The following is a 26,050-nucleotide window of genomic DNA, read 5'->3' as shown; positions in this document are numbered from 1 at the left end:
GCTGAAAGAGTTAGTGCAACAACATCAAGTGCACAGAACCAGGACTATGTTTCTACATTATAATACAAATATAGTTGGAGAAGATTATGTCAGAGGGTAGAAGTGTCTCAGTCCTGGGGCTTCCTGAAGGTAACCAATAGCAGTGACGATAAAAGCTTACAGGAGAACCAGCTCCCACTGCTGAGAGCTCTCTGTTTGGGTATGCCCTCAGCACTGCCCACTGTGGTGAGACCCTGCTGCACAGTGCAGGGAGATGGCTGGACAGCACCACATCTACCAAGAAACGATGCGCAAGGAAAGGCCACAAATCTGTTAGAAAAAAATCCAATTCCCCCCTTTGCATCATTTTCACATTTCACACAAATGTGAAAGAACCACCTATTGCTTAAGAAGCCATCCATATCCAAACAGATTTAATTTTTTTTTGCAGTACGTTGCCCTAACAGTTACTGCTGTTACAGCTCAGTACTAGTCTGCACCACTTCACAACCCATCACAGCCTGACAAAAATCAAACCTCAGTTCTGCCCTTGATTCACTCCAGTTCTGTTCAGAACAAGGCTCATCTGTGGGTGAGCTGAAGGAGCCCCAGCTACGCAAAAGCTCCAAACTGTAGAGTGAACACACATTTCCAAGTAGCCCCACACTCATTCATCTTTGATCTGTGTTTCTCTACATCCCAGACAGAGTCAAGAAGCTGAGACATTAGTTCCTCAGAAACTTTATTTTCATTCAAGCTACAGAAATAAAGTAGTACCTTCCAATTTCCCATCATATTTTCTGTGTATTTGTACGGCTCAGGGTGAGATGCACTAGGATAAACTACCCTGTACATACGGAGGAATATAAGGCTCAAAAACTAGCTTTACTTCAAAGAATGCCAAACCTTACCTATGAGGTTGGCTCCAACTCTTTGATAACATTAATAGGCACAACATAGGAAAAAAGATTATCTAAACTACCTATTGTAAGCAAAATCCAATAATTCATTACAGAAAGTCAAAGAAACCTTTTAGAAATAAAAAAAACAGTTTTCTACTTTGAAAAAATAGATGAGTCATTTTTCCTTTATATATGATATATTCACACACACACTTTCAAGTATCATTTTCACTATTATCATACTTACATGGCTAGAGATAAAAAAAACGAAATCCCATAAGCAGATTATTATGCCAAAGAAGTCACACAGTCTTTATCTGGGTTTAGCAACACCTGGAATTCTCCATGGTATCACAGTGACTAAAAAAGCAGTGACTAAGACTCAGTGTAATTTTTCCCTTTATTAAACATGTTTTAATAAGGCTTGAAAAGTATCAGGATTTAGAAAAATGGAGATGAGAAAAGCAGAGGCAGCCATAAACCCCACAAATTCTCAGCTAAGCTTGTCACACACTCAATACTAGCGGGGAGTAACAAAAAAAATAAAACTGAGTTATGTTTGGTTAGCAGGCAAACTGATACCAACAGACAGACTTCAGCTAGGATGTTTTTACATTTAAGGCATCACACAGAACAAGTTAATACTGGGAAACATAACAGTCATCATGTGCACAGCCACAGTTCACATTTATCTCTGGACATCAGAACCTGCTTTATTTCAAAATAGAAAGGCTAGAAGGGAATCCCATAGTCTTTTGGGAAAGTGCCAGGCAGCCAACAGGCAAGAGCAGGAGTGACCATGGTTTTTATCACAGGGAAAGGAATTTAAGTGCTTATTAAGGGCTTTGCTGCAGTGCCAGAGCCAGATGCCTGACAACAAATTCTGGTGGAATACAAAACTAAGAGCTAAAAGGCAGAAAATCTGTTCTAGCAGCTAAAGTAAATGGGTGCCCCACAGAGATCAAAATGGCAAACCTTCAAGATTTAACAGCTTCTGGAGCTTGGAAGTGATGGAGAGGTTCAGCAGGTGCATTCAATAGGTCTGGTTCCACACTGCTTGTTAATATGCTCTGCACTTCTCCTCTCTAATTTGGATAGACAGGTATGAAATGTCTCAAAGCGAACCAGGTATAACTATGTCCTTACTGGTCATGTCATTTTCATTTGTCTGTTTCTTGCCCAATGTGGAAAGGCACAAATTCTGCATTAAAAAAAGTTTACTGTAAGACCTAACTAAAACCTAGTTACAAAAAAATTTTGTAGAAACCATTGACTGTTCTTAAGAGGACAAAAGTCATATAAAAGTGAAGTGCCAGTCTGAAAGCTTTACGGGTTTAACTATCAAGCTCAACTATTTGATTGAGTACTTCAGTGGAGGATGTTCTTAAAATCTAGTTTTAAAACCATCAGGCCTAGACTCAAAAATAAAGCTTCTCGGAAACAGGGAAGGTCATATATCGAAGGGAAGATATATGTGACTTTTACAGACTGAAATGCAACAAATTTATTTTTTCTTTTAGTAAAGGCCCCATGGAGTCCAGAACATTTTTTCCAAGCATTTCAGTAGGAAAAGATTCCATTAGGTAGGATGGAAGTTTTGAGCTCAGTCCAAGCTTGGCTAAAAGCTACTGTTCCAAGTTTCCAGAATTTGGCTAACATTAAAATTAAGTTTCCTGAGCTAGAGACAGCCTGAAACACAAAACAGCGACAAGCAAGACAAACAGGAAGTGACAATGAAAAGCATTGCACAGCCCAAGACTTCCAGTACACCCAGAAGCTGACAATTCACACATACTCCTCATCTGTTACCCATCTTCCCAGGCTGTATTTCGGCACATTCTTACACCTCTTAAAACACAGCAAGCTTCTGCTTTCCTTGCTCTGCTGGTTTTGCATCACAGAAAACCACTTCTGAATGAAGATGCTTTGGACTCTTTAGTCTTCCCAGGCTTACTAAAACCACACGCTGACAATGGCTACTAACCCTTCAGAGTTTAACAACACTGAATATTTTGCACCAACATTAGATACTTAAACATTTACTGCTTTTTTCCTCTCTTGAGCCTGTGGTTGTTTTATTGATACACAGAATGGAGAGCTTTCAGTTTTCTCCTGTAGCACAAATACAAACCACACCATTATAATCAGAAGAACATTAGAATGCAGCACAAAGTGATTTGCAAGCTGGAGAAAACTGGGTTCATGGTTATTTACTTCTTCTAACAGTGAATTAGAGGCATAGGTTATATGTTTGATAAAGCAACTATGCCAGCTAATTTTCTCTCAAAGTCTTCTAGAAATATCACAATTGTTACAGGAGCAGCAAAGAGCCTCAAATCAACCTACATGCAGTTTCATATTACAGTGTAAGTCAGTTGGCTGCTTAAAGAGGTTCAGGCTCAAAAACCTGAGACCATACCAAAAGAAATCAATCACTTCTCTAGATGAACAAAATGCTGCTGCCCTAAACAATATTCTACTCAGACTTGCAGTGAAATGAAACAAAACCAATACTATGTACTTCTCATAACAGCATTCCAGTTAATCTCAGCACTCTTTACAAAATGGCAGCACTATTAACGCTTCTGAATGACACTTCTTTCTGTGAGCCTGGTCACAGCGCTCCCAAATTACACACACAAAGACAACCTAATGTCACCACTCGGGAAGCCAATTCATCTTCACATTCCCATGCATGCAAGCGTTACTGATGAGTAGCTGAAGCTGTAAGCTGGAAAACAGGCAGGAATTGCTCTATTCTATTATCTGTGGTCTTATTAAACTAACCTGACTTGCTTTGCACACCTGCAGAATCGGGACAGGCAACCAGTTTCACCAGAATCCACAAAAACCTGCCTTAATAGCTCTCTCCACATCCAACACCTATCCTGGTTAATGACCGATACTGAAGGCATAGTACCATTAGATATAGATACCTACTCTAAGTGTTCCTATTAAACAGCCATAATAATGATCCAGACATTACTGTAATTAATGATCTAGACCTTTTTGGTATAGTCTGATATGCTCTTTATGACAAACGTTTCTGATAAAACACGCAAAAAAGTGTTCAAGTCTATTTTAGCACACAACAGATACTTCAGTGCCTTAATCGGGCAGATTCAACTGAAGCTTTACTGCCACAGTGACTAAACTTCCTTTAAGGAGTTATCAAAGATCAAAACACCAATAAGCACCTGCCTTAACATTTCACTGAAGAAAGGCTACGTAGCCCTGGCAAGACCTTTACTCACAAAGTAAGAAAATATGAAAAGCAATAAAGCACTGACTTTCCTGCATACTCTGCTTTAAATGAGTGGAAAGAAAAAGTATCTCATCTTTTGCTCAAAACAAGTTAACTCAATGACCCTCAATTTCCCCCCATCCTGCAAGTCAAGCAAACTTACAGCTCCCACAGCAACTTTCAAATGGTGAAATGAAACTTCGGTTAGCAACACTATCTAGGTCCTTGCATACTTTCGTTTTGTAGCCATGTCTTTAGTGCACTTTACTTGTACTTTGTACACTAATTACATCCTCAGAGCAGAATCACTCACTAAAGCACTTTCAGTGTAGCTCCTATCTGAAACTAAACAGCTTTCTATGTACCCTTGAAATTCCTGGTTGGCACAAAACAAAACCAAAAGAGAAACAACGCAAACCGTTATCAATTAGACCAACCACTAAGAAAAAACAGTAGCCACATCAATATAATTTCACTTTGATATAGAGTGCTATCTAATAGATTTATTAAAAGTTTCAACAGACTATAGCTCCAGACTTTACCTTTCTTGGAAGACACTACTACAAAAGAAGCCACAGTAGAGACTGCCTTGTCACAAGAGGTACAAATACTTGCTGTATAGATGGAGAAATAAAAGGACAAATCTAGTTGTCTAAAAGACAATTCACTGTACACATTTTATTTACAGTTTTGTACACTGTCTTAATATGAATGGGACCGCTTTTCTACTTGAGCCATTTTAACCAAAGCAAAATAACCTAAGTAATACAAAGTGTTAAAATACAGCATAAGATACAAAAACAGACATACTATTTCTAGTAAGGAATGTAAATTACGGTGTTACATAAAAAAAAAAATCCACATTTATGTTTAGGAAATCACACAAACAGATCACTGATTTGACTGAAATGCATAAGTTCGTAGCAAAGCTTTGATGTTACAAAAAACCCAAAAAATTGCCAAAGAATGCACAAAATTAATGTTTATTCCACCTTTGTCATATTCCCAGATTCTTCACCAAGTGTTACATGAGCAAAAACAACTGAAATCAAAATATCACTAATGTTATCAAATAGGGAAAACAAATAAATTAATCTAGCAGCCATCAGCATAGGTTACAGCAAAGATGATGCTGTATAAAAAAATTGCTAGAAAACTGTATGCACCATACTCTTTTCCAAACCAGCAAAATGTTACTGCATACAATGCAAACGTAGAACAGAGTAATTTCCTGCAGGTACAGAAATGCAACTTCTTTTCTGAATACTGTGGATAAACAAATAATTTTTTTGTAATAGTAATGTTTCTACCAAGCTAATACAGAGTGGGCCAGAAACACATTTATGGATTTGGGGGGTGAAGTGTACTAAAATTGATTGGTAATGGTTACTTCAGCCAAAATAGAAGAATTGAACACAGAAGTACAAGACAAAGGCGAATGAGACTTCTCACAAATCTTAGCAACATTTAGATGGAAATCAAATTTAAATGTAGTCCACTCTGCTTTTGAAGAGGCTTTGGTTCAGCTCCCAATCTCGATTGCTTGACGCAGTCTCCTATGAAAGAATACTCAGAAGGTGTCGTCTTAAACAACAAACCTATTTTTAGTGGTGGAGCCGCTCTTAGTAGCTGTGTCTGCATGGGACTGATAACCAATCACTATCTTTGGAGGAAGTCCTAATCTTTCCTTGTATACCCTCCTGGAGGAAAAAAAAAACAAACAAACAAAAAAACAACAGAACAACAGTTTAAGCAAAGTCCTTAGGAAGGAATTAGTATCAGGACACCTGCTTTTAACATATGCTGACACCATCAAAAAGAGTTGCCTACTTAGAAACAGTTTCTCAGACGTGAATGAAGGACTTGAAATATGATTTTTCTAGCTTATTGCATCTAAAACCCCCTTACAGTTTTGTAAAATGACTTACCGTATATAATAGGATAAGCCTTTGCAAAAAATTAACAGGCTTACATAAATGTAGAATGCAAGGATTCTACTGCACTCATATGAGTATCATTATTATCAGCAAGCTGTATTCCCACATACAGCAACAAAATAGTCATGCATAAGCCATGGTCCAGGATTCCAGAACTACTGAGATGATAGTCACCTGAGCCAAACAAAACAGCAATTCCCTGGAACAGTCAGTTTTAATCAACAATCACAACTCCATTGCGGAGTGGCTGTCTTTGCTTTAACTACTGATAGAAAGCAGCCTCCTCATGGTAGTGGCCATGATCAGTTACTCAACAGAAGCTTTAAGAAATCAACAGCAGCTTTAAGAAAAATCAGCTTGGACCTTATGTCTTAAGATAAGGAAGCAGCAGTACTTCCCTTAGACACACACACTGTTCCTTAGCATAGAGTGAGTGAGGTACGAGACACTAAGGGCCACTCCTGTCCTCAGTCATGGCAATATGACAGCTGACGATCAACACAACTTACCTTGCTCTACTGCTACTTACCTCCCACCTTTACAAACTGGCACACTGCAACAGAACCCACATTATCTACAGGCATTAAGTGCAACAAATGAGAACTTCTGCCAAGATTTGTGTTGAATTGTTCATTATTTCTAATCTACAATGAAGGCAGTGCAGCAGTACAAAGTAGTTACTAGCACATGCCCATATAAAAAACTACACCATACCACAGATTTGGCACAGAATTACTTAAAACTTGGGATACAGCTCTGCACAGGCTACATTTTCCTGAAGTGCATTCTCTATTAAGTTAGCTGGCTTTAAATGAATGGTTACACTTCATATATTCAAGACACCAATCACATTACTTACCCTATATGTGTAACTGCATCCCTGTTTTCACATTCAGTTGTCCATATTGCTATTTTATCACCCTTAGTTCTAACATTAACAACAGCACCACATACATCATCGCTGTAGTCATCAAACGACTCCCCAATAAGGCACAGCAGCTAGAAAACAAAGCAGTAGTTCAGAGTCAGAATCCTGCTCCACAGGCAAACACTCAGTGTACACAACAAGAACTGAGGAATGCTACACTTTACTGCCTACAGTCACTTGCCGTATAGCAATCATTTTCTGTTTATTGCAGTATCTTCTTGAAGTTCCAAATGTTACAAGTGAACATCAACTCAGGTGTAGTAGGACATCTTCCACTGATTCTGAATTTTCCACTCCTCCTCCTGTCCCACCAGTTACGAGTTCTGACACAACTGATCATTTACACAGTGCTGCCTCTCTCCTCATACTCCCAATCCAAAACAAGGTAAGAATTAAAGGAATATATTCTTTCTACAGTACATTTAACATAGGTAGACAAATCTGAAATTTTGTTTCCATCCATTACCTAGAAAGTACCTGTGAAGAACTATTTGCATAATATCAGCCATGTAAGGTTTAACTTCAATGCCGAAGTCTATCAATGCAGAGGTAAATCACACTGCAGTCAGATGAGAAGTGCTATTCAATGAAGTGCTACTTCCAGCAACACAGTCAGGAAGCTTCAGTGTTTCCATAAACTCTACAGTGGGCATCAGTGCTCCTGAACAGTGTGCAATACAAGTGCACCAATACAAGCGTACAAGTGTGGTGGTTTGGGCTAGGCCTTCCTTGGTGACCAGTTTGTAACCAAGGAAGGGTCCAGATTTACCCAGTATTCCCTACGATTTTTACGTAAGCCAGATTATAAGAAGAAAGGAGGAGAGGCCTTCGCTCTCTTTCCTTCCGGCGGCTTGGAGGTGCCGGTTCCCTGCTGTCAGGTCTGCCATGTTGGGGAGCGAGGCCTGGTTAGGCCTTGCCAACCTTGGGAGGTGGAGGTTGCCGGCTATCGGTCCAGAGTGACTCTCAGTTGTCCAAAGGAAAGTGTGAGATATTTCCTTGCTAACTCTTTTAGTTACTAGATCTCAGGCCACTAATCAGGAGATATATATATATATATATATTTATTTTGGTTTTGTTCCTTTTCCCTTCCCCCTTCCCTTGGAAAATTGTATATATTTTAATTGTATATAAGTGTAACATAGGTGTAAATATATTTATATATATTACTTTAGTTGTCTCTCTCTTGTTTCAGGTTTTTCTTGGTTGTTTTTCTGCCTCTTCTCCCTTAGGTTTTGGAGGGGGGGAACTCTTGTGGTAAGGTTTGGAGACTTGGCAGGGAGCCAGCTTCAAACCATATCAACAAGTAACACAAGATTCTTCCCAACAGGCTTCTAATGGTAAAGCTTGGAACTGGTAGAGGTATTTTACTTCAGGAACATCATACTGAGGGGGGGTCACATCCCCACACAATATGCTAATTGTCAAAGTGATATTTAAAATCTTCAACTTGCAACCTATAAAACAAGCAATACAGATAACCAAAACTTATAGTTTCTTGTCTTTGAGACAGATTCATCTAGTCTATGCTGAATTAAAAATCCTTCTACACACTGAAGTACTAATCTCCAATGAACGCTTGTTTAATTCACTTGCACAGTACATTAAATACAGTGCTATTACATCAGTTTTCCAGAATCACTTATAACATTTGGAAATTCAACACATTTGCAACTTTTCAAACAAAGCAGGTCTTCCAGTACCCATGAGACCTACAAGGGTTGGCCCCATCGAGGAAATACAAAAAGGACAAAGTGTGCTAATGAATAAATCAGGTATAACTTGTGCTTTAAATGTTACACCCAACCGCAGGTTGCACACACTCGATGAGTAATGCAAGCCATAAATGGCTAAGATTAAACCACACACAAACATGCAAAATATTGATCAACAGCCTTAGTACACACATAAGCAAAGATGACTACTATGCTCAATAAACACTAGTCAGGTACACTCTTCATGAATGCTGCACAACAGGGGAAAAAAGTCTTCTCAACTCAAGTTTCATTTACAGTTAAGATCATTGTATTACAAAAAAAATTTGTTCCAAATGAGAGTCATAAAGGCTTTGGTTTTTATTGGAGAAATTGGTTACATATAATTACTGGAATTAGAAGTGACAGGGTTGCTTTAGAGCACATATCAGTCACCCGGGTATTTAGGCTCTGTGCCATTGCTTGCTGCTAAACAAAAATCAGAGCCCTCTAACCCTAAGTCTACACAAACTACCTGCATGTTTCCAAGCCACATGTAATGGCTGGCAGGAATCAGGACTCATACACGTGTGTAGGCCAAATGCACACTGTAAGATGTTAATTTACTCATGTGCAGTCACACAGCCTAGTAGCATAATGCTCCCAATCCTCTCTGCAAATCATAACTACAGTGATTAGAAAGATCCTGAAAGTTCAGGTGTTTTTGATACCTCTGCTTTCATTCTGAAAGCCATTTCTCCCTTTTGAAGGGACACAATACTTCTTGCCTCTCACACAAGCAAGGAAAAAAGATCAGAGATTTGCTAAGACTGCTTTTGTTGTCCTGTCTACAATCCATGATTCTAAACCTAGATCACACTAGACTGTTTTAGGCTCTTCTGAGTCAGTTCCTAAACAATACAGTCATATCCTTTTCTACAACACATTTAATGCAACCCACATAATCTCTAGAAATATATTTACCATTCAGTTAAATCTATTCCTAAGAGAGAACAGCAATAGAAAACATATTTATAGTGTACATACAGGATGAACATGCTATTACTTGCCTGCCCTGGTGTTAAGATAAAAACAGGAAGAAAAAAATAAATCAAAGTCCCTTGTTTCAGCAAGGCCAAAACCTGAGAACTATTCATTTTTCCAGAAGTATTTGTAAAGTAAATTTTTATATTCCAGCAGTTGAATCTGCAAGTTACACTCAAGACAACATAGTATTTTCACAGTAGCTCAACAGCTGCTCTGTACATTCCACAGGAAAAGATTAATCTGCCCTGCAGAGATCTCTCTGCCTGTTACAACGAAGTATTGAACAGAATACAACTACATTAAGGATCACTATTGAAAAATCATGTTTCAAATACAGCCTGTCAATCAAAACTTACAGGACACTGCTGACAAGAAGTTTAGAAGATTAGTGTGGCACACAAAGATCAAACCAGTTAAAAATATTTTAATGCAAACACAAGACTCCTCAGCTGCAACTAGTCAGGCCATAGTGCTTACTGTCTCTAGCCAGAAGCGATCAAGGTCACTTCGTCTCTGCTGTTTGTTTAGTGTAATTAGCCATCGTCCTCCTCGCTTGTTTTTTTCATCTTCCCACATGGGTTCAATCCCATCCTGCAAAAAATGGCCAGAAGTTACATTAGACTCAGTCTGTATTTTTCCTATAGAATAACCAAAAGGCCAATGACAGCTGAAATACTAAGTTAAGAAAAAAATGTATAGACTAAGATCATTAAACACTGTCTCACAACAATACCAAAGTTCCAAAACAGCTCAACAAGTACACTTTCCCTAATTAATCTTTATTTCTACAGAAGACTCACAGCCCAGGCAAGTCTTAGCTACATATTACATTAAAAAAACCTGAGGCAACAGGCAAAGTCAACCACCCACTTTGCCCTGCATGAAACTAGAATGTAGCTGCTAATTTTATCTGGAGTCCTTATTTTATGCTTTGGACTCAGTGCAATGTCAGCCAAGCGCTTCACTTATGCATACAGACTATTTCACTGGAACAGACACCTTTGGCAGTCTACCTCACTGATTTACTTCACACACAAGGTGAGAATAAGGGTTTTCATTGTCAGGACAAAAAAAAAAAAAAAAGAAAAAAAAAATCGACACATCATTTCAAAGCAAGTTCTGATTCACATTTTACCAATGGCCCTGCACTGAATTAAATGACTCTGGATGTGCTGATCCACCAGCTATGTTGCACTTCAGAAGGTCATTCAAAAACTAAGTAATTGTCTAGACAAAGGAATTTGGTTAAGAACTGTCCATTAAGAGAACTGCACTACAGAACTTAGGCTGAAAACAAAAAGTGTTCAACATGCAGGATGTGGAGTGGAGTGGTGTCAGCTCACTTTAAATATAACACCCTCACTGGCAGCTGCAGATCTTAAACTACTTCATCACCTTTAAGAGGCACTCTTAGGAGGTCACAACTGAAGGACAACAGTAAGAGATGGTTCATGAGCCTGCAACAGTTGCCAATTTATACCTGTTTCAGTTACATATTTAAGTTTTTACTGCTTGATGATAAGCAAACACAGGATAGATACATGTACTTAAAACACAAATTTAAGATTCATGTGAAAAATACAAGTATGATCCATAGATATCCTACCCTCTGAAGGGCCTACAGCTTCTAAAAATTCTAGTAAGGAATTTCAGTCACTTAGAATATCATTACCTTCCCAAACCCAATCAGCAGCACCTCTTCACTATCTAAAGCTGCTGGGGTTTACAAACAATGTACAGTTTGCTGAGGAGTCCCAGCCCATTGCTGGGCTTTATGAGCAAAGGAGGAACCAGGCATCAGTACTTCAGGGACTATTTAGATATTTGAATCCAGAAAGGAAGCTGTATGTTAGAAGCTCTTCCAAGAGGTAAGGATTTAATTTAGAGCTCCAATTCAGATCTCCACTCCAGCTGAGGCACGATTTCACGTGCCCTTTCCCATAAGCATTTTCTATTCACCAGTTTGGGCACTTCCTCAGCATGCTTTACGTGTCCGTGTTGAGCACAATTTTCTATTTCATACACAAGTAATACATCATTTAATTGGCAGCATGAAAATTAATAGGAGCCTTGTCCACTTGGCTAGTAGAATCCGTAAAGAATACTGGAAAACATTGCTGCCTCCCGTAGACATTTTAACTCATTTCACATCAAGTGACAGAGCTGGAAAACATTTCATATTATAAAAATTTACACAATTATTTGCACAAATCTCAAATGTAGAATGGAGACAAACAGTAACAGATTAAAACGTACTGTCTGAGTGTTAAAGCAAGTATTTGCATTTTCAGAAGTTAGTGACAGCCTGATTTTCAGACAGCACATAATTGGGACTTTCTAAAAAAAACTAACACCTTTAGAATACTCCCAACCATGTTCCTAAATGTCTTAAGTAAAATATCTGGACAGTATCTTGCTTTGTCAGGAAACCATCCATAAACATCCATAACTGAAAAAGAAAAAAAAAAGGTTAGCAAGCATACCTTAAAGAGCGAGTAGTCACAGCCAGGCATTAAATTACTAGAGAGCTGGATATGGTTGTATAAACTATTGGAGGGAAAAAAGCGGGATTAAAAACTAAGCATCATTTTACAGTACAAAATTCTTAAAGAATCTAAGACATATGACCAAACAAGACCCAAAAATTAAAGAGCAATTAAGTTATTTCAAAAGCAATCCTACTTCTTAAGTATTTTTCAACAGTATAAAAGCACTTGCTTTAAGATGCTCTGGTCTTAAAGCAGCAGAATGGAAGCCAGTTTATGAACACTTGTAGGGTTCCTATACCAATGCCTCTTCTAAACCTAATTCTAACAAAGTTATTAGGAATGTAACTCACTGAGCTTTCACAGCAACAAGTCCTGCATACGTGTGTATTCTGGACGTATACATACATGGAATAATTGTTTATATTTCTAAAGCTAATCTCACTGCAGAGAATGTTTTTAAAGAGAAGTAATCGACTTTGTATTTAATACAGTCATCATCATGGTTAGGCTTTGTGAACGAAGATTTAGGAATTTAATACAGTACTCTAGGTTTAAATGTTCTAGGCCTGATAGTTTGAATTAAGGACTCAAAAGGCAAGAACAGATGATTGACAACAAAACAAAATTTATATTCAGAATTAAATTTACAACTGTGCAATTCAGAGAAAAACATTCAAAGGAGTACATACTGTCTCCTCCTCTAGCAAGGAGAGAGATTACTTTTGTTCCCTTCTGCCTGCACATATTACAGCAACCTGTAGCCCAAGACTAACATTCAGGCACAGTTCAGCATCAAAAAGAAAATTAATTAGTGTGATGTTCTAACAATGAGAAATCAGGCACAGGAATTTACAATGCCATTAAACTTAAAAGAAGCAAGCTGGTAAATGTGTATCTTGACCATAACATTTTCTTTCCAGAAGAACACACCTATTCCTCACTCCAACCACAAAGGAGGTTTAACTTCTCAGTTGCTTCTGACTGATTTTATACCCTCACTGCAGACATCTCCATTAAGCACTTCTTTTCATTACCCAAACAATCTTGGTTATAGGAGCTCAAAAATTTACCCTTAACCAACTTTAATAGGGCAGCTAAATTTCTTTAAAGCTCACATCACGTACCACAAGTCTGCAAACTACGGTTCACTCAACCATTAATCACTCCCAGAGTAGGAATGGAAAATCTGGTTACGAGCCCAGAATCTCATTCCCCTCCCTGTGACAATTGCACTGATGAAGTTCCTGAAAATGCAGAAGCATTTTTCTTCTCTATTTGTGCTAATTAGTCATCTTATTCTACTAAGGCACCATGTCTCTTCCTTGCTGATCACATCCAAAAGAAGAATGCAACAAAAACTTTAAAAACCCTACCACTCAATGTAGCATGAAACACTAAGAAAGCAACAGTGCTTTTTTTCACCCTCAATTTCATGTCACTTGAATTTTCTCTACATTTTCATCATTATGGCAGGCAAAACCTTTCAAGCCAACCACCCAAATCTGACTGAAGCCACTGTTCGGAAAGTACGGGCCTACCTTCAAAGGCTTTGGAAGCCTAAGTTCTTTCACAGACCTTCAAATTAGAATGAAGGTAATTTCTTCCGTAACCTCTAACACGCTTCTTTTAGGGATGCCATTAATCTGCATGAATCTCAAGTACTCTGCTCAAGATTCAGGTACCCTTGAACATGTGCAGCGAGACAGCAGCCCGAGAATTTAGTCAAGGGGGAAAATGTAGGAGCAAGGAAGTGACAATCAGTTGGTCATCAGAATTTACAAGTCCACGCTTCTATGAGACAGCTACTGCACAAATAAGATTTTCTACATGTGTCATGTACATATGAATATAAGCAGTGTTGCAGTGTTACAGCAAGACAACATGCATTGAAACTGTGAACAACTTTTCCATTGACATTCTCTTCAAAGGTGACATTCTACCCCAAGGCATAGACTTCACCTTCAATTTTGCAAATATTTCAGTTTACACCCCAAAAATTTGTGGTTAATGGAGTACTTAACGGGTTTTTTGACTTTGACATAAACTTTGCCAACAAATCCCAGAATTATCATGCAGATAGAAAAATTTTTACTTACGCCCAAAAGTCTTCAACAGTATCAAACTTTGAGATAAGACGAAGATTTGCTTGCCAAGTTTTGCTCTTGTCATTTTTAAAAAACCAGAGTGCCCATCTAAAGGAAAATAAAGTGTATAAAAAAATATAATAATTAGTATTGTTATATCCAAACTAATTGCAAACCCTAAGATATTAATCAGCACAGAGGTCAGTTTTCATCAATAAGCTACATGATATATTCTGTTCTCAAATACTTTACAGATAACGATATTTGTGTTCCCATTACAAGAATCATGGCAGATTTGATCAATCCCTTTAGGTAAACATTTTAAATATTTTTGGAACTTTACTAAGACTCTAAACTTCACACGTTCCATTTCTCCTTGCAGTCACTACTAAACTGCAGTCCCCTACCACAAATAACTGATTATGGTCTAAACCAACAACTAATAAAACCAGCAGCACAGCTCCCTGTCCAGTAATTTCCTTGTAGAGGTTACATAAGCTAGTTATATCACTCCAAAGCTATACATGCACATAAAAGAAAGCATACATTTTAAAAGGGAAGCTGCCTTAAGCTTACTAACGGCAACATTCTTAAACCCCCACAAGTTCATTGTTTCAAGTTCTAAAATCAGCATATATAAAGACAGGACTAAATGAAAAAAATCATCTCTACTGAGTACAAATCTCAACACATTATAAATCAAACCCTTCACATAAAGATTCTCTTTCTGGATTTAAAATGCATCATTTAAAAAGCTGGAACAGAATACCCGATGAGGCATTTAATTAAACAGGTTTATTTTTCACTCCAATCGTTCCAGTAGTGTTGAAATCACTCAGGTTTGCACTAGAGTAGATTTATCTTCTCACAGAAAAGAACTTTAAGTTACCAGATCTGAACGTATTGATCAATCAACTGACCCTTCCTGACGTTCCAAATCTTGTTTTACAAGTTTACTCCTTTCCAGTAATAGCCTCACTACCACTTGTAAAGGAGTGTCAGCACCAATTTATTCAAGGCATTTTGAGGAAATAGTGGAAGGATGGAAGCTGAAAGACAACAAGGAAAATGGGATGCATGCAGCATAGCACTACAGGGTAGAATGGTTTTCCACACTTACTCAAAACTTTGGAAAAGAGTAAGGTGTCACTTGGCAAAAGGTTCACTTTGGAGCAGTGCCTACCTACTAACACAAAGTACTGAGCATCCCACATTAACTCTTCAGCTGATTTGGAGAAAATTACTTTCTAGTTGGTCTCTTTGAAGCTGTAGGAAGGCTTGGATTTCTCACTAACTTTTAACTATAATTTTAACTACAAGTTTTTACCACTGGCACCTCAATTTACCCAAGTATAAGGCAAGGCTTTCCAGTTCTGCTGGACAGCAACTTCAGCTCAGTGTCAGCCTATTAAAACACACCAGACAAAAGCAACAAAAGCTCTGCTCATCTCCAACTAAAAGCAAAGCCATGCTCTTTCCAAGTACCTGGCTGCATTTTGAAAATTTGCAAAGACTTTCACCTTCTGTAACTGCACTATCTGAAAAGACTCTCAATATTAACAACTGGATCAGATTCTATTTAATCTGCAACCTCATTGCAAAAATCCTCAAAAAAACTCCCCAAGAACTGTCAAAATACTGCTAGAAAATGCAAGGTAAACAAGAACTGCAAAGTCACAGGCATTTTTCTGTCTTTGGCAAAACTACAATCATGCTTCTGTACTATTTACCTGTTTTGTAGTGGATGTTTAATATACTGTTCAGGGCTGGCAACCTCCTGACTAGGTGCTGGCTCGGTTTTCTCCTCTTCTGCAGGTTGAGGGGGGTTGGGAGTGGTTTCCTGTTTGAAGAAAGGAGTTATTAATACATTCCTTCTCAATTTTTATTGAGGTGATTTTGTTCTTTGAAGTAACTTTAAGAAGGCTGAAGCCAAGAGTTCCTACAATTAATTCTGATTAGAGGGCCTAAATCACATCATGGAAGCACAATTTGTATCCCTTTATTCTTCAACATCTGAATAGGCCCTACAATAAATACTAACAGCAGGAATTCACATTTTGCTGTTCGGTGATTTGCTTCCTATGTCATTTGTTTTCAGAATGGTTCACTTTACATACTTGTGTCATTTTGAAACAGTTTTGAGAGTTACTTCAGAAATATACAATATACTATGTTATCTAGAATATGCACATCTAAAATAAATTTAGAGAGTAATGATTTCAGAAGGAAAATTATTTTTAATTAGTTTCTGACAAAGCATTATTGGAAACAGGTGTACAGTCCCTGTTATTTAGAAAAATCTAAGACAAGTAGAAGATAGACCTGCTTTTCTGAGGTCTGAAATCCACTACTGCAAGCAGATAGAAGCCAAGCCAGTTAGTAGTTATCTTTGTATTTGCAACATCATCACCAACCAAACAGCAGAATTTAAACATGCATAGGTTCTCAAATTTCAAACTGAAATAAATGTAATTACTGATTTAGCACAGATTAGACTGATTCCAAGTGTTATTTTTTCAACTGTCTAGAAACAGTGATAGAAACGTTAAAGATACTTAAACACAAAATAGTAAAATATATTCTCTTTGCATGCAAACTCTCTCAGGCTCATCATTCAGTTCGAGAAGCCACTGTGTCAGGTTTGAAATTCTAATGCCATTCCTTCAAATCAGGGAATACAAAGGTTTATTGTGAGGCCAAGTGTCCCTGCCAGTTTCCACCGTCTCTCCCTAATCTGGCAATCCATGCTAGAAAAATCACAGAAACATGGAATGATGACTATAGCTCATTCCCTACAGCTAACACAAAAATGCCTATACAGCTGACCCCATGAAAGAAAAACCACTTCAGTAATACAAACAAAAGCTAACTACAGACTCAAAGACTTCAGACATTTCTAAATGCAGCAACGCAAAAGTAGTCTTTAAGAAGTAATTTAAACTCTGTGGTCTTAAGAGAACAAATTAACATGGGGTGGATTAAGTAATGGTAAGTCATTTAATTAATGGAACAGTTTACTCCAGGCTTCCACACAACTCAGTTTATCATCACACCAAAGCTGCTGAAAAAAGTGGAATGGATTGGAAGTGATAACACTGTTCAATCTTCACAGACCCAGCTGGCAAGCTCTTCTGATAACACTTAAAGATCTGGCTTAACAGGGATTTTCTTTTCATTATCAATATATTTAGCATTATTAACCACAATATGTTTTACATCAGAGAAGCTACTCCTTCATGGTTGAAAATAATCGAGTATGCTTTAGTTTAACAGCTCACCTAGAAAAACACCTCAGTTCAAAAGCTGGTTTACATCACATTTCAAATACTTCCACATGCACCCCTGTCCACAGCAAAGAGACTGAAGTGTGAAGGCCTAACAGGAGCACTAGGCCAGTGCTTTGATTTATCCAGTACAAGGGGCAAATTCCTGCCTCCTAATAAAACTAAATGCTTTCTGAAGATTATCCAAAGGGATCATCACTAACAAACCCATCGAAAAACAGTGTTGAACAATCTGTCATATCTCCTCAAGTGTAGTACCATAAAAAGCTAAACAGATCTTCAAAAAACTTACTAAGTTCTTCAAATTCTACCTAGAATAAAATTTCTAGTGTTACCCCCATTCATGTTTAACTTGATGGTATCAAACATACATCTTTAACTACACACAACCAGCTGCAGAATACATCAAGGAGGCACTGCAATATTTCCTCATTCAATTTATCATCTGTGTTGAATTACAAAAAGTCAAGTACAGACAACTAAAATTTGTTGCCCCTTTAAGGACTTCTAACTAGAAGATTCAGAAAAATTACATGCGCAAATACAGTGACCATACAAGAAAAATCTTGCTGATATTTTGGAATAGCACTAGGTTTTGTGCTAAGGCTTGCTTTCATTCACAATACTCTGCAGTTGTGATATCTAATATTTACAACTCATTTACAAGTGCTATTATACTAAAATTTTTACAAATAGTCTGCATTCGGCAAGAGTGAGTCTATCTTCCAAAAATAATTTCAGTTGAGAATCTCATTCACGTTTGCTCAGCAACTAGTTTTCAATATACAAAGAACTAATACCAAAGTCTACCTGTCACTCTTCCAGAAGTGTCATAACTATCTATCTAATGGCCAGTCTTCGCGAGCGAAGATTTGGGAAAGGTCATTACCCTTCCAGCCTGCGCAGTGGATTTTTAGGTGAGACACAGCGTGCGCTGAACTGAGCCCACCCTTTAGTCCTGAGGTTCATCTGCCGGGGCCGAGCAAAGCTTGGACAGTGGCAGTGAGGTCCCCAGGATGTAGGTTTGTTTAGAGTGACCTTCTCTTAGGTGGATTGCCTTCCACGGCTGACGAGCTCCACCTGCCCAGGGGGCCGGGAATTGAACCCGGGTCGCAGCGGTGAGAGTCAGACACTCTAACCACTAGACCACCAGAGGCCCCTATGTCATAACTATAAACTGAAACAATCAACACAAAGCCATTGAGGACATGCAGAGCTATGCTGTTTCATAACTTCCAATACAAGACAATATCCGAAAGGATTAAGGTAGCACATCCAGTCAAAAAAAATAAACACCACCAAAACAAACAAACCAATGAGCCTCCATACCTGCCTAGTACACCAACAGTCCCCCTCTGCACAATTACAAATGAAAGATATCTGACTCAGCACATTTTAGTTAAGCCACAACAATAACAAGTCCCTTTAGAAAGCTACAAAGCATTAATGAAACTCGGACTAACCATTATTTCAAGCTCCTGTCCAAAAACAGAACGTGACAGCTCACCTCCAAGGCCTAGCTAACTATGACCTTGACTCAGGACTGTGCCACTCCCCTCAAAAACTAACCCAACCAGAATAAACTTTTTTTTTTTTTTTTTAAAACACCAAGCTGCCCCATCAAGGATAGGTACAGCTCCATGTGCCAGGTATAAAGTTGGAAGTAGAGCTTTTTATCACAAAACAGTTTTGTGGCTGATCTCAGACAGAAGCCTAAAGCAGGTGGTATTCACTTCCTTATATTTCCCACAGCCATCAAGGAAAACAAAAAGAAACATTTTAATTTTTGGCTGGTTAATCGTTATCAGCTCCTATTTTTTCATCTTACATTTATCTCACTCTTTTGACTATGAAACTGAAGTGTTTGTATATGAAAGCACTTTTCATTATTAGTCAAACAGGAAGTATGTAAGTTTACTAATTGTCATTCAAAGTCCATCCCTGGTATCCAAGAAATTCTACAGGAAATTATCTAGAATTCTATTCTATAAATACTACATGAATTAATGTTACACCATCCACATTTTACCAATTCACACCTTGAAACCTTAAAATTGCAACACTATTAACCTGAAGTCAGATTGACTCCACCAGTAGTTTCTGGTCTACTAAATTTAAAATCCTTCTTAATACTTGACTATTGCTCACAACTAATGCATTCTTTAACCTAAAATCGACTTTGCATCTAGAACTAAACTAAGTAACCATTTGGTTTGCTGCTTTTAAAATGTATGTCATGAAGTAGTATTACCAGATAAACTGGAAAGCTTCATATGGCCAATCCCACTTCTCATACACAGGACAGCACATAATTAAAAGTGACATTTATTCACTACCCACATGGTTTTTGATGTAGGAATCAGCTTGCAAAAGTCCACGAAACATCTGCCTACTCAGCATTTAATGACTGTATCTGCACATTACTTGGATTCTGACACTTGCAGATTTAATTGGTGCTATTTACTCTTTCTCCACAGCACATAATGACCAACATATCAAAGGAAGGTGTGCATGTCACCAGGACAGGAAACAAATAGCATTTACAGTAAAAACTGCCTCATCAGGTTTGTCTGTTGAAGAGAACAACAAGCTTGACTGGGTTTTACCAAGGGTTTTCAGATGCTGCCCAGACCACGTTTGTGTCATTAATTGTCTACGGAAGCTGTTCAGCAAGACCAGTTGAGGGAGTGCAACGTTTATTGCCTAAAAGGATGTAACTCAGCACTATTATGCACTTTTGGTGAAGGCTAAGAGAATTAATTAGTGGAAAAGGCTTCCAAAGGTTTCTTGCACTAAACCAAAATAAGTCACATTCCAGAGTTTTCACCTTCTCATTTAGGGTTTACAACAGAATGAGAAACCTGTATGTGCCAGTTATCTGATGTATAGGGAAAAACATGTTGACTGTCTCCTGGCTCTTCTGCTTCTTGCACGTAACTGCTGCTATGCTACAGTCGGGATAACAATTCACAAGACCCAAAATCAAGAGCTATTTATTTAAAAATATTCTGGACAGAACAAAAAGGATTAAAGCCCACCCAAGAAGCAAGTATTGTGTTCTGTAAGAAAACAAACCAAGCAACAATCTGATATGCAACTCTGAGGAATGAGCATACAGCGGTAAAAACCACAGGTAGTGTAAGAGCAACTGGAAAAGTGGTACTAACAGGCACCTGTTACCAATTTAACAGTGTGAAGTAGACTTCCAGACACCAGGACAGAGAAAAGATTCCTAGATGTGACATAACAAGGCCTAATATAGAGCAACTATCCTAACTGCATATAGCATCATTTAGACTACCACAGATTTTTAGGAAGAACACAAACGTTAGAACCTGATTTTAACTGAGTGACATCCCCTCAAATTACAACTGAAGTGCAACACGTGTACACGAGGACAGGAACAAAAGGCTTAAGAGAAAAAGTCAGAGGTTTTATACTAATCATCACCTCAGCTTTAAAAGATACAAAGGATATTTATAGCCCTTTTGACTTCTGAAAAATGGGTTACATACACTTGAACGTATCCATTTAACCCACAACCTCCCGACTAGCATTATCAAACAAGTTACAAGGAACATCAAAACACTTCAATATCTTTGTGATTTTGTAGCTGTCCAAGCAAGCTGCCCTTGTGCTAACACCCCTCACACCAGTCAGCACTCTGCTGCTGCCTCTGCTACTGGAACATAAAATCTATCCATGGGATGACTTTCCACATCTAACATTTTGTAACTTCTAAGGCACTCTAACAAGGAAACAAAAACTTCCCAAAACACTGAGGAGAACAGTTCAGATGACTCAAAGGACAAAAACCCTCTAATCTCCCCACACACCTCTACACAAAACCACTCCAAATTTCCATGAGTATACTGAGTCACTGGTACAACTAAGCATAGAATTCTCCATCAGATGAAAAATTAGAACACACTCAATCTTCAGAAAAGAATTTAAAACAACATATAATGTCAAGAGGTCAGTCTTCAAACAGAAAGTGTTGGACACACTACTGGTATGCCTGATGCTTATAAAGGATGCAATACACACAAGCTACTTTGATAAACAGCACTGAGCTTGAGACAGACTACTGTTTAAAAAATCATTCATTTAAACAACTGCTCCATGCATTTAGGGGAAAAAAAGGACTTTTAAACAGTTAAAATTTTTCTGGCTTCCATCCACTATATAGAATCAAGCTGCCACTTTCAGGCAGCTAACAAGACATTTATATTACACAGTACCCTTAAATCTGTAGATCACACACTTGTTACCTTCATAACATGAACATTTTATAGAGCAAGAGGCTTTCAAACTTCAAGAAATGAGGACTGTTGTAAGCTAAAAACAGTTTCCAAACTCATGTTTAGCCTTGACTTTAGAATATTTCAAAAGTGAAAGAAAAATTTAGTTAAGGAGAAAGTCGCATTAATTCACTTCTAAAGTCTGCACTTTTCTTCCTCAATGCCGGCTCTCTACCAAATCCCTTATTTGATTCTCCCTCTGTCCCCTCAAAATTCAAACTAACCTTTACTTTACAGGGCACATTTTCTCAAAGTTTCCCATGTACCTCCACACCTGCAGGCAGTACTGGTAAATGAAACACAGCTCCGTCTCATATGCTATTTTTATGCATTACCTTGAAATAAGCTTGGTACTTTATATGCTGTGTGAAATGTAATTTTTCAAAATTGCTTTTAAAAAATATTTATCTCAAAAGATTTAAGTTGTCCAACATACTCCTCCTCTTAGAGGAAGCTTTGTTTTCAGACAGAAATTTACAAAAGCTTGTAACAGATATTCTCAATTATTAAACAGCATGACAGACATATCTATCCTGTATCTTTTCAGAAAAATGCAATGAGCAAGCAACTGTGTTCACAATCCTGCAGCTCAGTACTGTACTGACTTCAACCACAGCAGGTCATCAACTATTACAGCAGAAACACCCAGCAAAAGAGCAAGTCTAAAGTTGAACACTCATCTTACATGTTATCTGTCTGCAAATAATACAAAAGAAATACCTTTCAGCCTACCTTGAATTTTAGGAGCTATTTTGAACTTTCCAGAATTTCAAGGCCTTACACCACTATGTAAGCCCTTAAGATAATAGTTTCATTTAAAATAAGTTTTGAGTCCCACCTACTGATAATTAGCTGCTTAAACAAGCATTTTTTCAAATTCTAGGTAATTGAAATTTCACCCTTGTATCCTAAAGTGCAGAGTTAAATTCCTAAGAATTGCACTTACAACAATAACTGCCATTAAACAAAAATGACACCATGACACCCATTTCCAATTTGAATGATGAGGGATCAGATTCATATGCGCCGAAAAGTTACAGGCAGTTACAATTTAAAGTCACCTTTGGCAAACTACTATTTACTAAAGCATTACTACTGGTTTTGTTGTTGACTTTGTTGACTTTTGCACAGCGTTATCTGATCACATTTAATCCTCAAAGGCTACAGTGAGAGCACTTGAACAGGACACACTCCTGCATATTCTCACAAATTAACCTAGAATATTCTTAAAAGAAAAAATCTGGTTCACATGAGAAAAAAAAAAGAGTTTTAACCTGTCAGTGTTGCAAAGGGTTAAGTCTTCCCTGCAGTGGAGAAGTAAACCCCTGTGCAGTAGGTCTGTATTTACTTAGAATAATCATCTTTTTCTTAGCAGCTTTCATGGGACTCTCTACACAACTTTAAACTCAAGTTTTCATATTTGTGAAGAGTTTGAAACACTTTTCAAGCTTCTTAACAATCTGAAAGTATGGAAGTAAGAAGCAATGATTTTAGTAGGAGCCTACTTTAAAAAAAAAAACCAAACCAAACAAACCCACGCTCAGTCATATTTTGCATTTCCCAAAAAACACATTTTCACACCAGGGAAGCATCACAGATGACATTTCTAGAAACACAAGTCCAGATTTTGAAGGTCAGGAACAGAAAGGCTTCCCCATGATCAAGAGGTAATCTTAACCACACACGCAATTTAATTGTTCAAGTGGAAAGCAACAGCATTTCCGTGACATTGCGCATCTTCTGACCTTGGTCACTACACGAGTCTAACCTTAAGCTTAGGCAGGAGAAGTGAGCCACCTAAGAGGACAAACAAAAACTTTATTATTTACTTCAATTGGAAAGTAAGCAAGCACAGCCAATATCTGACTCCCGAAGTCAAACATACTTCAGCTACAGCAGAACACTGCACAACTGCATTACTTGAACAGTTGTGTTGCCGCATCTTCCACTTCTACCAGCTTAGCATGACTGCTCGTGGTGAGCTGGATCTGGCAAATCAATCCTGCTAGGAAATAGTGTGGCAAGATCAATTGTTTGCTTTTGGCTAAATTAGGGCCCCGATCTACCTCCATGTCCAGCTTAACACTGATGTATAAACAGTGGAGAAAATGGTGCAAAGACAGGCTTGTGCCAGCAGCGTGGTGCAGACAGCCCCACACAGCCAGGTCTTTAGAGTAATTTCAATTTTTAGAGGCTATGAATATTAAAAATTATTTATTACAATTCCTGCCAAGTTCCACAGCCATAACAGAGCACTGCACTGACAGTAAGCTCTCATCTTCAGATACATGGGCTACAACTCAGAAAGACTGGCCTTTGGATGGCAAAACAAGTGTAACACTGTGGCTGGAGAACATGGGAAGGGTGTTGCTGGTGGTCTGTCTTCCTATATTAATAACTGACATTCTTCCTGTTCAGAACTGTTGCCAAGGAATTTATAAATGCTGACTAACCTAAATCTCTTCCTTATGGGTAGAAATTTTTTCTTTTGTTCACTGACGAAAACCATTAGGAGAAGGACCAATGTCCCTTACACAGAAAGGTAAGGTTAGTCTTTATTTAAACCCAGTGATTTTCAAACTGAAGTAGTTTTTGCCTAAATGTTACAAGGCATCTCCAAAGAGCAGACTGGCTATTTAACCACAGCTAGTAAGTGCAGCAGCAAGAGACCAGCCTTCCCTAGCTGTGTTTTCTTGAAACACTAACACCCAGCTTTCTGCTGTCTACTCCTCATGATACACAATCATGTGGGATTAGAATAACAACTGCACTTGGATCACTTCCAGATGCTTCAGCTCATTATGGAAGCGCAGGCTGGGGGCAACATTTATAAGACGGAGCATAGTACCATGACCATAATTTAACACCTGGAAAAAGAAAGAATTACTTTATTATCATGAATAGTGGATATATATTTATAAAAAAACTTGAATAAAATTATAACTTTTATCCAGAACGATGACACAGCCTGAAAAAGGCAATTCCGTCTACCCAGTCTCAGCAGCCACGCTGTCGCTCCGGCTGCCCCAGAAGCGCGTCTGGGACCGACCGACCGCTCGCCCCCTCCCCGCGGGGCCCCTCGGGCCCTGTGAGCGCCGCGCACCCGGCCCTTCCCGCTCTGGCAGGAGCCGCCCCGCGGTTCCCGGACGGCCGCGGCGGCGGGAACCAACATGGCCACCCCCACCGCGCCACATGCGCCGGCCGGGCCGGGCGGCCGCCGGGCCGACACACAATGGGCGCCGCCGGGCCGCCCAACCCGCTCCCGCCGGGCCCTCCCGGAGCCGCGACCGCGCCCCCCGCACCAGCGCGGCGGTGCCGGCACAGCCACGGCCCCGGCCCCGCGGCCCCCTCCCCCGCCCCAGCCCCGGCCCCGGCGAGCGTGCGCTCCTCGCCGGCCTCTCCGGCCACCCGCCCGCTCCGCCAGGCGCCCGCCGCGGCCGGCAGCTCGAGAAGGAGGAGGAGAAGGAGGAAGAGAAGGAGAAGAAGAAGAAGAAAGAGGAGGATGCCGCAGGAGAAAGGCGAGGAGGAGGCGGGCGGGAGAAGGGAGCGCGGCACTCACCGGCTCCACCGCCGCCATCTTACAGCGCTCGGATCGCCGACGCGCCGCGAGGCGGGGCGGGGGCGGGTAAAGGCCGCGGACCACACACGATTGGCCGCCCGGAGGTCACGTGGAGCCGGCGGCCGTTTGGGGCGCGGTGCCCGCCGGGAGGTGTAGTCCTCTGGCGCGGGGGACGCCGGGAAACCCTCCCGCTCCCGCCTGGGCAGGAAGGGGCGGGCGGCCGAGGGGTGGCGCCCCCTGGCGGCGGTGGCGGCACCGCCCGCCCTCGGGGAGCGCCGGAGCCGCCGGGGCGCTCGGGGGTCACCGGGATTCACATCCCCTGGTCCCCCGGCCACACCGGGAACGGGCACGTTGGGATTGGCCATGCAGGAGGGGGTGGCTCGTGAGAAGTGGTTTTAGCTGCCCCGTGCTCCCCAGGGAAAAGCTACCGGCATAGTAGAACTTTCACTCATCGCAGACGGGCACGGTGTCTCGGGTCACGCGCTTTGTTTGTTTCATTGAATTTGATCTTTTGCCGATTCCACACTTAATTGACTTGTCACTCCGGGGACACGGCCGGTGACCTTGGCTCACCAGGCAGAAAAAGGCAGCAAACATGAAATTCC

At 39.6% G+C, this 26,050-nt stretch overlaps 1 protein-coding gene across 1 annotated transcript; it reads right to left on the bottom strand.

Moving 5' to 3' along the window:
• Positions 1 to 704: 704 nt before the first annotated feature.
• Positions 705 to 25,513, bottom strand: EIF4E (eukaryotic translation initiation factor 4E). The gene is made up of 7 exons (XM_027738170.2): positions 25,446 to 25,513; positions 16,032 to 16,141; positions 14,314 to 14,409; positions 12,212 to 12,275; positions 10,206 to 10,319; positions 6,922 to 7,061; positions 705 to 5,825 (listed from the first exon to the last, which is right to left on the bottom strand). Exons 1-7 carry the CDS (start codon positions 25,461 to 25,463, stop codon positions 5,711 to 5,713), a joined length of 657 nt encoding a protein of 218 aa, XP_027593971.1. The 5' UTR covers positions 25,464 to 25,513; the 3' UTR covers positions 705 to 5,710.
• Between the last annotated feature and the right edge of the window lie 537 nt (positions 25,514 to 26,050).

The sequence above is a fragment of the Pipra filicauda genome, unplaced genomic scaffold (assembly GCF_003945595.2).
Source record: "Pipra filicauda isolate LSUMZ 115617 unplaced genomic scaffold, ASM394559v2 scaffold340_size778089_pilon, whole genome shotgun sequence".
NCBI lineage: Eukaryota > Metazoa > Chordata > Aves > Passeriformes > Pipridae > Pipra > Pipra filicauda.
Note: the sequence above shows the minus strand (reverse complement) of the source record. Positions and strands in the feature narration are given on the sequence as shown.

Bases quoted from the DNA above. Each gene is read 5' to 3' on its own strand.
- EIF4E (XM_027738170.2), bottom strand. The intron at 14,410-16,031 runs GTAAATAGTACA...ATTTTCCTTTAG, and splicing joins AAACATCCACTACAAAACAG to ATGGGCACTCTGGTTTTTTA. The intron at 12,276-14,313 runs GTAAGTAAAAAT...TCCCTCCAATAG, and splicing joins ACTGTTGAAGACTTTTGGGC to TTTATACAACCATATCCAGC.